A 16,045-nucleotide genomic window follows, 5' to 3' on the forward strand; every position below is an offset into this window, starting at 1 on the left:
TGTCTTCAGATTTCCATGTACCCGTGAATTCTTCAGTCACACAGTTTCTGTTAAGCTGTCTGATAAAAATACATGAGTGTTCTCTTTAATTAGTCAGAAGTTATTACATTCATACATTTTAACACATCCTTTTTGGTTGCCTTTAGGAAGCTTTAATGTAGTTCCTTATTTTTGCCCCAAGGAGATGAATTTTTATTTCACTTTACATTTCTGTCTGTAACAGAAACCCATTTAGTACCAAAAGTGAATTAAGGGGGGGGGGGGAAAGTGGTGACTTACCAGAATTCCTGTAATTTGTCTCCCAAATTTAAAATGGTTTTGAATGTAATCCCTTTGAACTACTGAAAGTTCTTCTGTCCATCTGACACTGTGCTGTTAGGCGTTCTGACCTTGTCTAAAAGTCTGTATGTAACTCGGGACCTGTTGGAAACCTGCTCTTGGGAATGCAGGGGATTGTATGTCACTGTTGGTTGTCTTCCACTCCCCCTTTCCATTTTGTGTACCTCTTCCTGATGGGGGGGGTGTCTTCTGAAATCTCTGTAGTGCCTGTTTTAGCTCACCTCTGTTATTTTGCTCACACCATTTCTGCTGAGGGCTGCAAGGAAGACTTTCTGTACCACTGATTGAGATCACAGCTTTTTCTAATCTCCATTCAAATGTAACCTTAGTTCTTTTCTGGAATTAGCCTTTGCCTATACGTTCTTTTTGTGTACTCCCACTTTTTATTTTTTTTAACTGATGTGCCCTCTGTCATTTGCAAAAAAATCTTTTGGAACTAACTTAAAACCTTATACAGTGCAAGACTCCTTCAAGAAAATGTAACAGAGAAAATGTTTCTTAACTGAAGAAAGGATATGGGTATATATAGGTACTAAAATGTTGGGAAAATTTTGGGGGTTTTGTGGATTTGAAATACTGTACTAAATTAATCTTTTTGTTAAAGAGAAAAACTCTGTCATAGCAATTCATAAAGAGCCCTCTCCAATCAAGATTTTTGGTTCATTTAGTTTTAAAATAAAGATTGATAATCCGGTACAGTAAGTGTTTCAGTAACTAAGTGGAGGTCTTGATTCTAATCTAGAAAGTAATCAACAGACAAACCTCTTCCATACATACAGTTACCTGATACTCAAATGTATCAGAGTAAATGCTTGCCTCTAAGGCAAATTATGAGATGAGTACCTTGCTTTTAAGGAAATTGTCTTCCTGGGTAATGCTTTGCTGGCAAAGGAACTTCCCTCTCTTATCCTTTGAGAGATTCTTTGCAGAGTTGTTCCTCAAAAAAGCAAAAACCAATAACAGTAAATACACAGAAACCAGGAATGAGCATGACTTCAAAGCTGAGCAGCTGAAGAGAGTGTTTCTTCTGACTAGTTCAGGTGCGTAAGTATGCTTCCTCGGATATGTATCTTCATTATATAACCCTATAGTATCTTATCATTTAGCATTGCCTTTGCCTGTTTAAAATATTCTGAGTAGAAATATATATGGTATATTTAAATTATGGTATGTGGTGACAGGGATATAGAAGGGCTAACTGGTTTTATTCCTGATGTTTCAAAATGGGGAAAATGTCATCAGGATTTATAAGTTAATATGTGCATAACTTCATGTTAAGAAGTTTGGGGACAGATCATGTAACTTTTATCTCAAATGCAGTCATAAGTAAATTTTTTTGTTGTTGTTGTTTCTTGGAGAGAGGACTGCAGTACTCAGCAGTGGTATGCATGAGATGTCCATTCATATTGGGATCAAACTTAAAGCACAACACAACAAAAAGGCTAACCAAAAATAAAATCAATCTTGCATTCAGTTTTACTTAACTAATAGACAGCAGTTCTTGAAATAACTATATCAGTGCAGAATCCTTTAATCTAAAAATGCCTGGAAAATAAAGAATTTTGATAAATGCTCACAAGAAATTATAAATTTGAGAGGAGGAATAAAAGTTGGTCATAGTGTGATTTGCATTTCGAAGATGGTTGGTTGATTCTCTAGGTTCAAATGTGGATTAACATACAAGTTTCGTTATTGCTGTGAATACGTATAATGCAGAAGCATCAGGTTGGTAGAAGGAGAATGTGTGTGGAATAGAATTTAAAGGCGTATTTGCGTACATTGCAGACTGTCTAATGCCTAGTTTTTTCACACTGAGTTTTAGTTTTTCTTTTAGGCTTGAATTTTTATTTCAGCATTCCTTAATGTTTCCTTCTATTGCTATGCCTGTTTTTTACTTTTTTAACTATGCGTTGGTTCTACGGTCTCTTTCTTTACCCTTACTTTGGTGACTATATGCCTTCAGCTTTTATTTTTTCAGGAAATAACCTAAAACATTTTATACTTTTTTAATATTTAAGCAATGTAAAGTACTATGAATTTTGTAAAATTTGGGGCAGGGGACATGGGGACTGGTTTCATTGTGAAACATTGCTCATCTCATTGTCTCAGGCCTCACTTGAACTCTGTTTCTGATATCTCTATATACACAGTCAAAGGAAAAATATTATTGGAGTAAGGGCTTTCTGTATTTTTTAATTATTTGATTTTTACATAGAATGTTGTGCAGTGCAACTCCACCACTTACACAGAACACCTGTTGGTGTGGCAACCTGCTGTGTAATGAGACAGCTGGAAACAGTGAAAACCTCTATTTGCTAAGTGACTCCTTTTGCTTTTTTCTCTGCTATAGAAGTTAGTGCTAAATAGTAAATTTTCCAATTTTCATGCAGTTTTGAAGACAATGTAGTTTGGCCTCCATGTACTAATATCTTCTACGTCTTAGTTTTCTGTGTTCACTTTTTTAGATCAACTGGTTATTCTGAGGTGATAGTTGTTGTTGGAGGCTGTGAACGAGTTGGAGGGTTTAATTTGCCATATACTGAGTGCTACGATCCTGTAACAGGAGAGTGGAAGTCACTGGCTAAACTTCCAGAGTTTACCAAGTCTGAGTATGCAGTGTGTGCTCTACGGAATGATATTCTTGTTTCAGGTGAATAATCCTAAAAAATTTAAGACTTCTTTCTTTTCTTTGTTTTTTTTTTTCTTTTTTTTTTTTTTTAAAGTAGTGTGGCAGATCTTATTACTGTGAACTTACAGAAGCTCAACTGAAAGTCACTTTCTGATGTAAATGGTGAACACCAGCCCCAAACCAATCTTATTGTAGACAAAAGTGTTTTCTGGGATTTTTGTTTGGTGTTAATTGGCAGTTTTTACAGCTGAGTCCAGGATATCAATTATATTTAAGGAGATTAGCTTATGCTTGTTAAGTATGCTGCTTTAAAATATAGTAGTGGCCTGTTTGCAGCAACAGTTGGAAAAATTACAAGCAAAAAATTAGAAGCAAAAAATCCCAAGCAGTCTTCTCCCAGGAGTGTTTTCTCTGCTACAAAATGTGCTATGTGCTGTTTAAAAACACCAGTTGCCTAGGAGCACCACAGCGCTAGTATGTTGCTGGCAACTTGCTTGTATCATATGGCTGCCTAAACTCCCAAAGAAAAAGTTAATGCTGCTTCTCTTCATGGGAATGTAAAATGGAGAATTTCTTTTAGTGCCTGAGTTTGGGATCCATTTATACCAGCCTTTTACAGTGAAATGAGCAATAGCTATAGGTTCTTACCTCTCATTCAGTCTTTTAGCAAGGGTAAACTATAGGGGACACAGAGTCCCATGTGTTAGTTTAACCAAGGAAGTTGTCGTCTCAGATGTGTAGCACCTGTATCATTTGAACAGTGTAAAACAAAGGAGATGCATGCATGAACCAAATAGAAGAACAGCTAGTGTTAGGAATGTGCCGTGAGGCCCATAAACGGTTAAGATTGAGTGTCTCATCCAGGTAGTGACACTAAAGGAAATCTGAAGACCATGGGCAAAAGCTGTTAAAATGCATTCCAATCTCAAGAAATAATCTAGTGTTATCTCAGCATATTACTGGGAAAGGCACACGTAAGTAAAATAACTCACTGTATGTTTTCATGTTTGAAATCCACTGAAACTGACTTTTTCAGTCTAGCATAGAAATATAGATAGAACTTTATTTCACCTAAAAAGGATGTCAAGTTTTCTTTGCCCACTGTAGAGGGGCATGTTAACTATTAACATTTCTCATTTAACAATTAACTTATTCAACTTGGCATATTCGTGTTTTTAAAGGTGGAAGAATCAATAGCCGAGATGTTTGGATTTATAACTCTCAACTTAACATATGGATCAGAGTTGCATCCTTAAATAAAGGCAGATGGCGTCATAAAATGGCTGTTCTTCTTGGTAAAGTAAGAGAAGTATATTTATAATTTTTTTTTATAGTGGGGATGTTTGCTGTATATAAGAAAACAGTTGAGAAAACATAATGTACATATTTAGTATAACTTCGTATTTCCCATCAAATAATTTTAAATATATATATTTTCAAATAAAAGAATTATTTTAAACAATTAGGTTCTTTATTAGTTAGAAACTATCTGTGGACATGAAAATCATGTTACATCTCAGGTTGTTTTTTTTTTTTGTGGTGTTCTTGTCATTGAAGCATCTTATCCCCCAGACGCATTTTTTTGGGAAGCAAAGAAGCATCTGGATTTGCCTGTGCTTCAAAAGTGCTGTCAAAAAGTTTAACAGTTTCTGCAGTTATTAACAGAAACTGGTACTGCTCTGATTGTCAGCTCTGTGCTTTTTTATTTAATGTTTATGTTGAAATTAACCAAATATATGCTGCGGGGAAGTGGGAGATTTTGCTGTATTTTGAAGGCATATATGCCTTAACATCAAACTGCCCATGGGATTCCATTAATGAAAGTTAGGGAAGAGGTGCACGTGGTGTCCCTTGGACTTCTTAGACATGAGACTTGCAGCTGGAGCAAACAGAGGGAAGAAGGTAGACATGAATAATAATGAGCTCTGCTTCTCAAATTTGAGAGAAGCAACAGGAAAGCAAAGAAAAGTTTACAAACTGAGAAGAAGAAATATTTTTGTAAGCAATTAGGAAAAAGGCAAAACACAGAAAAGCAGAAGTAAATTCAGAGGGACTTTTGCTGCTGCTGTTGATGAATGTAATCTGTAAAAAGAAAAATGCAGAGAAGTGCCTTTTTTAACAAATGCCATTCAGATAGGAAGTTTCTATCTCATTATTAATAATACCATGCTTTGGACGTGTGTTCACATTGTCATACCACATGTGACTGAATGGAACTCTCCAGGGAGTCTTTACCTATTATTTTTAGATCATATTATTCTCTTCCTGTGTATAAATTAAAAATTTGAGGAAAGTATCCCTTCACAAACCTAACAAATTAGGATTCTTGAAGCTTTAAATCAATTTAATGTCATATTAAAATGTAGTAACTACTCTAAAAATGAAACGATGTTTTCACCACTTTGTATAGGTATATGTTGTTGGAGGATATGATGGGCAAAACCGCCTCAGCAGTGTAGAGTGTTATGATTCATTTTCTAATCGATGGACAGAGGTGGCTCCCCTTAAAGAAGCTGTGAGCTCTCCAGCAGTTACCAGCTGTGTTGGCAAATTGTTTGTGATTGGGGGTGGTCCTGATGACAACACATGTTCTGACAAGGTCAGTTGATTGTATTTGATGGCATCTTCTCTCCATGGTAAACACTATTACTGGTTTAAAAATAGATCATCCAGAGATCTGTTTTAACTCTTTTGCTGAATGGAGTGTGGAAGTATTATAATACAAAAAATAAAGTAGAAAACATTAACTCAATAATATACTGTTACTGTGGTCTTTCTCATGGATACTGTCATTGGCTTCACAAATTCTGTGAATTCTTAAACCTGAGTGTTAGGAAAATAATGTTGAATATGGTGCATATATAGATGTTATTGATACATGGACCTATATTTATATTGACTTCATTTTCTTGGTGAGATATTGTCCACCAGGTATTGCTTCTTTTGCTCCCCTTCTATAACCTGTGTGGGTGTTCCAGGTTATTATTTCAGTTAGGCTTTTAATCTGAAATGCATGTATTTGTTTTCAGGTTCAGTCTTATGATCCCGATACTAATTCTTGGTTGCTCCGTGCAACTATCCCTATTGCAAAAAGATGTATTACGGCTGTGTCTTTAAACAATCTGATCTACGTTGCTGGTGGGCTTACCAAAGCCATATACTGCTATGATCCGGCTGAGGACTACTGGATGCATGTACAGAATACATTCAGCAGACAGGTAATTAACACTAAAAGGCCTGTAGACATCTGAAAGGTATTTTTTTACATAACTCTCTTGGCATGAAATGAGTATACACTTGTTTAACCCTGTTAAAATTGTATCTCTGATTCCATTCTTGCTTTACTTCATCTATATAATTCAAAACCTCACAGAAGAGGAATTTTCTAAACCAGTAGCTTTTCAGCTGGGTGTCACTGTTAGCCAGTCCAGACTTTCCATTTGAGAGCAGTTACTGTTGGCTTAATGGATGATGTTTTAATTGTATAGAAATTGATCTCTGTCAAGTTCTGCTGCATGTTTTAATTTAGACTGAAGATAATAATTTCCTTATAATTGATTAAAGCCTTTCAATGTAACAGAAAAATATTGAAGGCTTTTTTTACAGTGTGAAAAAAACCCACTGTATAGCACAGAAAGTGTCTGACGTAAGTAGCAAGAGCTGTATCATTTCCACATGTGGAACGTTGAGCAGAATTTAAAAATGTGTCCCCTTGGTAGTAAAGTGTGTGTGTATCAGCTAATTTTCCCTATGTTTTTAAAACATCAATCACATACTCTACAGTATCTACCTTAACAGGAATTCGGGTTTTTTTCCTGGCCTTCCCTCTATTCCTCTGTTTTGATCTGTGTTCTCTGTTTAACTGAACATTTTTTCCATGCCTGCTTTTAAGGAAGAAATAAAATCCTATTTCTCTTTGTTTCAAGTAGGACACAGCGCTGACTTTTTCTTATGTACTCTTTTCTTAGTCATGGCTTTTTTTCCCTTGCCCTGTTTACATCCCTCTTCATTATCTGTTACTCCTCTAACATGCTTCTCCTTGTTCTCATTTTTTGCATTAATAATACCTACTGTGGTCTCTGTTCTGAAGAATCTTTGTTCTCTCCTCCTTTCCTTATCTCAGATGTTTAAACGGCAAGTACAGTGTTCTGCTGTATTCCCATTGTATACCTTGTCTGAGCTATGTGCGGTGAAGGCTTAGACCTGAAATAGTCTTTTCTGTAGGATTGTGCTGCTGCTTTCCCCAATTATTGTGCTTTCTGCATTGGCCCTTTCAGGGAGGGAATAGTATAGGTCAGTCTGTTTATAAATGGTAGTCACAATGCTGCAGTAGACAGGCAGGAATTGAGGTCTTGTTTTTTAAATAATCATGTATTCCTTTGTCTGTTTTGAAACAGGAGAATTGTGGCATGTCTGTGTGTAATGGAAAAATCTATATCCTTGGTGGAAGACGAGAAAACGGTGAAGCCACAGACACTATTCTTTGTTATGACCCCGCAACAGGCATTATCACAGGAGTAGCAGCCATGCCCAGGCCAGTATCATATCATGGCTGTGTGACGATTCATAGATATAATGAAAAAGGCTTTAAACTGTAATTTTTTTCTTGAAAAAAGAAGATGGCGTGAATTAATCCAGTGGTCTGCTGCGAGACAGGCTTTTCTAAAGATTCCTGAAGTGGGAAAATGCCCTTTCCCTACCTAAGTGTCGCATGAAAATTGCATCCTGTGCCTTTAGAAAAAGGGTTAATTTAACTTACAAAACAAGTCTACAAAGATATCCAGTAACCAGAGTTCAGTTATATCTGCTGTGGGCTCTGATATGAGAGCAGTAATAGTATGTTGTACTAGTGTTCAGAAAGTTTGGCCTATGTGTGATTAGTAATTAAAATCTTGGAAGCTTTTTGGGGAAAGTGCCTTCACCAGTATTTGTGCCTGTGTCCTAAGAAGTGGTATCTGCAAGGTGTTTCAGGTTCTGCTAATTGGAAAAATACACAGGCAGGTAAATTCCAAAGAATCATCTAGGATAATTACCTACAATTAAAAAAATCTCATGTTACAATTCATATGCACAGCATTCTTACAAGCAGATTACTTGGCTTAACCAAGTAGATTTAATGTCAGATCATGCATGGTTTGGAATTAAAAAAAAACAACCCACAAAACCAAACAAAACAAGCTACATAGGACAAATATTAGAATCTTTGAGGAATGCTTTTTTCTGAAGGAGAAACTGGTTGTTTAGTGAGCCAGCACAACACACTGCAGTAACAACTGTGTACCTTAACGCTACGTACCTTATTCATAGTGTTGCTAAATGTTCATCAGAAGTACAAGGCTACATGACATGGAAAACTAGTGACCGCTGGGGTGTAGGCATGCATCTGTGAAGCAAATTTTGAATCCCCGTTTTTAACTTTTTGAATAGTATGGCTGAAGTCTGAATGTTACTGGGTTCGCTCTTTGCTCCCTGCGAAGTCTCTCTAAACTATTCAGGGAATAAAGGATGATGAACTCTGGATTCTTCCACTTTTCTGAATCACATTATAAATTACCTGATGATAGAGGTAGGGACTTGGGTGCACCCTACAGCTTATAAATTCATCTTTCGCATATCTCATCTGCAGAGATGGCAGAGTACCCACCAAGTATTTCTTGGCCTTTCTTCAGACAATCACTTTAGCACAGTTAAACTACTGTATAAGCTGCTTGGCCACAGATAAAGAAGTTCTGGAAAGGTCCCTCCTATCACCAGAAAAATATGTGTGCAACCGTCTGTGTAGCCATATGAGTTAACTCCCACATAATATGTTTTGGATAATTCTGAAGCCTAGGAAGCACCTGTATTTTGACCTTTTTTTTTTTTTTTTGTAAAGGTATTTTTTTAAGTTCTCCCTAGATTTCTGTACTAGGTCTCTTTATTTCCAGTACACAGTTGTATAGTTGAGGCACAAGTTCATAAAAACTGAAATAGCACTTGAGAGTTGGAAAATGAATAGGGTTGTCTGTGTACCAATTTCCTGTTAATCACCAAAAACCTCAGGAACTGCCTTTCAAAGGAATTCTGAGGACAGCAGCCAGTAGGAAAGTTGGTCAGCGCCAGGGCAATTAAAAACCCATAAGGCCCCTGCAGAGACAGCCCTGGCCTCGGTGTTCTGGTCTCCGTGCTTGCTCAGGAGGGTGAAAACAAGCACCATCTCTGGAACGTCGTTTGTTCCACTGGACTTTCTTCATCTGTTTTCCCAGAGTATTTCTTCATGAGATGGAAATTCTGACCCTCAGTGAAGTTATGGCCAAACTGGGAGTCATCGTTTTCAGTAACATATGGTCATGACTTTTAAAGAGCACTGGGAGCACTTTGTGATGCATTAACTTGTAACCTCAGGAAAGGACACAAATTTCAGTTTCTGGCTGAATACCAAACACTGCTTTGTATATGTTAAGAATACTGATAAAATACAAATCTTTGCATATCAGCGATGTAATTAGGAAGTCAGTCCCTGAGCATGTACATTCACATTGCCCTAAAAAGAAAGTCCCTTGGTAATGTAAGACAAATGAGTCAGATAAATTTAATCCTTTTCTAAGTTTCTTGTGTTTCTGCTCACCAAGTGTTACTTTGAAAAGGTACTGCCAGTACCTGTGAATAAGGTCCCTTGATAGCAATGGTAATTGCCCAGTAACTGATACATACTAACACTGTATATAACTTGTGCCATCATTGTAAATGAAAATGTAAAAAAATGATAGGAGCACTTCATTAGAGATGCAGTTTGAAAAATATTCTCCTTTCCTTTGATTTCCTTCTTATTTGTGTTAAGACTTGTAATGTTGATTGTCATGCTAAACTGTTTTTAAACGTTCTTTATTCTGTAGGTGTAGAACAATGTCATTTATGTATAGGTATCTTTTAATCTGTGTTTATAATACTGCACTACTCTGTAAATAACAAGATACTGCTTTCTATGGTTTTGAAGATTCATTTTATAGTTTGGTTGTCTTTTCTTAACAATTTATGTAGTTACCTATTATTCTGTAAATGACAGCTTTTAATGAACCAGTAAATGCAGAAATGTAGATGTAGAAGAAAATTTCTGCTTACAATTCTTGAGAACCTGTATTCAATGCTGAACAGTTATATGTGTGGAGCATTGCTAAAATGGCAGTTATTCATGCAATGATTTCCTTAAAACAAGCAGTGATTTTTTTTTTTTTTTGCTTGTTGACTCTGTAAATAATTTGCACTTACGGCCTGCTCTGTTAGAACAAATATTTTTATATGTACTAGAAAAGAACAATTCTACTTTGGTTTAATGAAACATACCATTTTTCTAGAAGGATGCATTAATTTGGAAGTTGCATTCCTGAGCCACCTGTTCTCCAATGCATTTCACTTAGGTATAGATGAATTCAAAGATTTAAACTCTCATTATTACGCATGTCTAGCTGCTTGCAGTTTATGGGCCTGAGCAGCAATTTGGATTTTTTGTCTCAGCTAAGAGAGAAAATTAGTAATGTAATCTAGTATAATCAAAAGATTTCCATCATAAATGGTAATAGGGTTGGTAGCTCTAAAGTAGACACCCCTGCACAAAAATGTAACTTCAGTCTAACCATATATGGGAAGGGGGCTCAAGTATCTCCAAAGTCATACCTAAAAAATAAATTCTAAGAGTTGTTTAATATTTCACTCCACTAAACAGATAATTACCTTTTAAGTATTTCACTTTTAAAAAAGAGAGTAAATGTTTTCCTTCTCCATATTGATGTCTATTTCCTGAGTTGAATCCTTCTGTTCTTAGCAATATGATGTTAATTGAAAAGAAAGTTGATGCTTCCTTGCAGCCTGGCTTCAAGAAAGTTCTGAATAGATAACTTCAGTATTGCATTATAGTGCAGCCTGTAGCCTTCCACTCTTGGATACACCATGCATTCCTTCATTTTACAGCCATCAAACATGTAACATTGTCTGGTAATCATTTAGTTTTACCTGTAGGCTCCCTTCCTGGTAATGCTTAAGTAGGCATAATTTGTGGAATCTCTTCCATTTGTACCATCAGATTATTCATTTTATACTATGTGCCTAGTAAGTGTTTTGAGGATTAGGCACTGTGCTTTCACCTCTAGCACCAAGGGTCCAGAGTTGTACTGTTATTTTTTTATTTTAATTGGCACCAATGTGGTTCTCATCAAAGATTGCTTTTGTTTCTACGCTCTGAAGCACAGATATATTTAATGCAGATTATGTTGATATGGACCCTTATCATAATTTACTCAAGCTTTTTAAATGGTATTTTTAACACTGCAGATTTTTGAGAGAGGTTGGTGATGTAGGAAGAGGAGATGCTCACCCTGACAGAGGTTCAGAGGAAGCTTTGGTCACTTGTGCTTGTTGGTCACTTGTGTTTGAGAGCAAGGACACTGCTGAGTGCTCCAGCTTCTTCCTCAAAATAGTTGAGTTTACCACATTATCTTAGATAATTACTCAATTTATCCTGCTTTTGTTTTATTTGAGCTGCAAGGACAAGATAAGCAGCAGTCCCACTCCCTGTGACTTTAGGTTTCCCTCCTGCCCAAGGCATGGTGGTGTGCTGGAGCTGTTGCTCTCAGCAGGTGGGCAGAGCCACAAATAGTCCAGCTCCAAAGAGACAAGAGAGAAACTCATTGGGGTTGGGTGAGAAATGGCAGAAGGAAACGCAGTGCGTTTGTGGTTTGTGTGTTTGGCTGGGCTTGCTGCAACCAAGACATTCTGGATGCTCCTAAGTTTGCAATTCCAGATGCTGAAACTCAGGTGGTAAAAATATATCATGTTTGTCAACTCGCTGAACTCAGTTGGAGCAATGAAGATGCATATGTGGTCATGGTCTTCTAGTGGCAATGTTCAGGAAAGCCAAAGGTTCATTTTTCCTAATTGCCCAAGTAGGCAAGTGTATGTGTGGGGGTTTTTTTTCCTACCGCTGAAGGTGGCAAAAGCCAATTCAAGAGCATTAACAAATTCACAAGACTTGATCAGTGAGGCAAAATGAATGTTTTAATCTGAATGTAGTCTCGTACACACAAGAAAGTACAAATGAAATGGTTTGTTGTGCCTGATTAAAAAAAATCTGAGCAACGTATACTCAGAAAAGGAGTCTACAAGGTAAGATGAAATTTTTTTAAGCAGAAATTTGCTATCTGGTTGGGGGCCAAGCAGAGATTTTTTTTAAATATGTCTAGCACACCAGTTTCTTCAGTGTTGAATTATTTCAGGTGGCATTAATAAAAATGAATCTCACTGTCAGTTTATCATGATTGTGTCAGTGCTATGAGCATTGCCATGAAACAGTAAGCAGCCTCCTACCAACCCCAAACCAGATGTGAATCACATGTTCTCTGCATGTTGGCCTTGCATCAGCCGTCTTCCATAACTAATATGACACATAAGTTCTTGTTACTCAAAGTATATAGCCCTGATAACTTTGCTAAGAACTCTATTTATAGGAATGTTTCTTTTTTTTCTACCGTAGTGCTGCAGTCTGTGCTCATATGTTTATGTGTGCACATCTCTGTGTGTGAATAATTTTGTGATCATTTTCTGATAGTGCTGTTATAAGTAATGCACATAAAAGCCCCTGTGTACAGCACATTGATAATGTGATTATGGCTTACTTTGTATTATTAGTTCCAAAGAAAATGTGTGTTAATTTTGAAAATACTTGTGCCTTGAATTCACCTATATTTTTATCTATTGTGGAAAAGAGCTTGGATTACTTCTCCCAGTTAATCTTTATTAGGATTGGTCTTCCTGTCCAGACAGTTGATGTCCTTTGAGAAATAAATCTTGCCATTCATTAACTAGAATAGTTAAATCTCTTGTTTAGAATATGCCTAGAATGCTTCCATTATTACAGTGCTATGGCAGATTTAATGTAGGGAAATCAGTATTTGTTTTTTCCTGTTTTTTGTTTCCAGCACTCGTCAGTGACAAAGGATTTGAGTTTAGTCTTTGACTTCCTGTCCTTAACATGTACAGTTTCTTGTTTTAGTTGATAGCCTCTACGATATTTCTGAATGCTCCGATTTGTCAGTCATGAACCTCTTGTTCAATATACGTAATATGAAGCAATAATATGGTGCAGCATGGCAATAAGCAAATCAAGAGACTTGAACGTAATGAACTATTACTAATTTCATCTATGTAAATGCTGGACCTATGAGTCATTCTCTCTTGGTGCACCTGTAGCAATTTGGAGTCAGATTAACAGGAGCTAGTTGGCCACGGAAAGAGAGTTTACCTCCTGAATTGTTATTCGTATGGTATTTTATCTTCACCTGAAATCATGTTTTGATTTTCCTTATTTGCTGAGGAAAACAGTAGTTCATGTTATTCCTTGCCAGTTCCTTTATTTACTGAAACATAAAAGGCGTAGTTCCGCAAAGAGCTGATCTTGTCTTCAAGAACAACCTGGTGCAGTACAAATGACATCTGAACAAAAAAAGTGCAGACCACTTACTGTGTGCCAGAGTCAATGTACCATTATCTTGCATATAACATTAAGGTCTTCAGGTTGTGCCAACAGTAGAAAAGTGATTTTGTAATGTAGCATAATTGCAATAACACCTGTTATATTTAAATATATTTCTTGCATAGTTCTTTGAAAGTTTTTTAAAGTTCAGTGTACCTAATAAACATTTGCCTTTTGAATAGGTCACTGTGTTTTATTTAGGTTATGAGAAGTTACAGGGTGGGGCTTGGTGGTGCAAAGAGGAAACTCTTTTCTGTTTTTTCTGGGTAATTTAACTTGTTGGATTCCGCAGTCTTCATATCTATCCATCAATACATCCTTCTGTCTCCCATATTGATGTGAATAAAGGCAAGCTCAAGGCTGTGCAGAAGAATAAACTTAAAAAGAGAATGAAAACTGGAAAAATGATAAAGCAAGGGGGTGGGATGTGAAATACTGGGTGACATTGCGATGGGAAGAGAATGTGAATGGATGTGGAAGACAAAACCAGCATGGGAAATCAGGAAAAGGTAACAATGCTAGGAAGGTGACTGGCAACAAAACGGGTTGGAAAGAATCTTATAGAAAGTTTATCCTCCTAAAATCAGCTACTTGGCTGTGTCAAGGTCCCACTTACAGATGGCAGAGTAAGGGTTCAGACTGTGACAGAGTTGTACTGCTGCAGTTGAACTGATAGGAAGAAAGTGTTTGGTTTAATACCCCATTTTTTACAGATTACATCCATCTTTCATGTATTTTCTAGTAGAATATTAGCTGTATTCCAGGCTTTCTCTTCCCTGTAACTTCCATTCTGGATCTTTGGAACTTGCCCTTTCTGTACTAGGCTTGCCTTCTTCCCAAAAACATTTCTTTTAGATATTGTGGCAGTCAAATACAGCTTCCATAGCTTTGCCCTGTAGCCCACTGAGATGGAATGTGTCACAAATGTATTCCCTGTGTGGTGTATTCGGATGTGGGGTGTTCTGGATATTCCAAAATAAAGCCCAAGGCACTGGGGCCCTGTTACTCCATATACTCTGGATCTCTGACAGAGAGAAATAAGTATAAGAAAAGGGAAGCTCTTTGTAGAAATGGTGCCAGACATTCTGCATTTTAATATAACTTAAATGGACATGATGATACTGCTGCATCTTTCATGATTTTTTTCTGCAGCTTTGAGATGCAGAAAACTGAAGTAGCTGCATTAGTTTCGACAGTTCCAAACCTACCCCCACAGAGATGAGAGAGTCTGTATGTTGTACTATTGAGATACGTAGTGGTTTTCAGTTACCTTCTAACATGAAATAAAACTTGGCAAGCCAACAGTGTCTGCTGCGGTTCTGCAGTGTGGCCAGGCTCGTTTACAGCGACAAAGTGGCTGTTGCTGTGGTGCCAAAAGTAGGTTACTACCAAGTTAATGCTTGCAGAAGTTTACTTTCCTGAAAGAAGTAACGTTGCGTGAAAGGGAATCCACAGACAGCAAAGCAATGGAAATATTTTTGAGGGCTGGAAGCCCATCTTAAGATATTTTAAGTCTTAAACATAGTCAACTGGCAGCAATATTTTAACAGCAACCTCTTCTTCCTCTTTCCATTAAGCAGGAAAAAGGAAGAAAATAGAAGTGAACTACATTGTATACGTACTTTTCCTGATGAGCATGATACAAATTCGAGTACAAGAACAGTCTCCGTTGATTTGCCATAGTTCACGTTTCTTGCTTGGCAAGACATCAGAAAGTCATTTTAGTTGTGGTCCTGAAATTAGAAGAAAAGAGGACTTTAAGGGCTAAGCCTTGAACATTCAGCATATGCTTGCTAATTAGTGGCCTCATAAATAAGTTTGCAAGTACATGTATGAGCAGTACATTAATTTGTGCTGGTTAGCAGCTCACTGCATGAACTATGGGACTACCTCAGACCAAAGCACTATTTGCCATTAGCCACACCTGACAGAGGTATTGCAGTCTGGCCAAAACCAAACATGAACTGTGGTATTAGCGACGCTAAGTTGGACAATTTTAGCTGTGATGTGAGAGACTGTGAGTAGTACCGTGGTATATGGTTAGTAGTAAGCATGGTATAAGATATTTTTGAAGCCTATCTTTAGTGAGACCAATGCAAAAACTCCCTTCAGCGGACCTTGTGTGCACAACATGTGGGAGCGGGCTGGGGCCGCCATCCCCGTCCTGAGTGACACGGTGCTCCTGTGCACTTCTTGTGGGCTGTTGGTAATCTTGCATTTCTGTCAGTCCGTGCCTCACTTCTTGGTTTTTGTTTTTTTTCTAATCATCCTCCTTTTGCTGAGTATCTTCTGTATTAAGATGTCTTCCTCAAGTTTTATTACTTACTGAAGTAAGGTTGTTTCACCCAGTAAATCAGGATTAGGCCAATACATTAATATATCTAAACGGAAACATCACAGCGTCGCTAATCTCGGGTTTTTTTCCGGCGTTGAGGGTAAATCGCTGCCCACAAACCGTTCGTTACCTCCGCACCCAACTCTGGAGAAGGCGCGGTCGGGTCTCCACAGCACCAGCGACCCCGGTTCGGCGGCCCTCGCCTGAGGGACGCCCCCCCCCCCGCTCCTTCCTCTCC

The 16,045-nt window shown here is 37.4% G+C and overlaps 1 protein-coding gene across 4 annotated transcripts in view; it reads left to right on the top strand.

Moving 5' to 3' along the window:
- Positions 1 to 13,653, top strand: part of KLHL24 (kelch like family member 24) — a 30,740-nt gene extending 17,087 nt beyond the window's left edge. For all 4 annotated transcript variants that reach the window (XM_069791987.1, XM_069791990.1, XM_069791988.1 and 1 more), the window contains 5 exons: positions 2,805 to 2,989; positions 4,150 to 4,268; positions 5,379 to 5,567; positions 5,998 to 6,186; positions 7,366 to 13,653. In XM_069791987.1, coding sequence (XP_069648088.1) covers positions 2,805 to 2,989; positions 4,150 to 4,268; positions 5,379 to 5,567; positions 5,998 to 6,186; positions 7,366 to 7,566 — 883 coding nt within the window. In that variant the 3' untranslated portion in view covers positions 7,567 to 13,653. The remainder of the gene's footprint in view (positions 1 to 2,804; positions 2,990 to 4,149; positions 4,269 to 5,378; positions 5,568 to 5,997; positions 6,187 to 7,365) is intronic.
- The last annotated feature ends 2,392 nt before the right edge of the window (positions 13,654 to 16,045 follow it).

Source organism: Haliaeetus albicilla, chromosome 9, assembly GCF_947461875.1.
Source record: "Haliaeetus albicilla chromosome 9, bHalAlb1.1, whole genome shotgun sequence".
In the NCBI taxonomy this organism is placed as follows: domain Eukaryota; kingdom Metazoa; phylum Chordata; class Aves; order Accipitriformes; family Accipitridae; genus Haliaeetus; species Haliaeetus albicilla.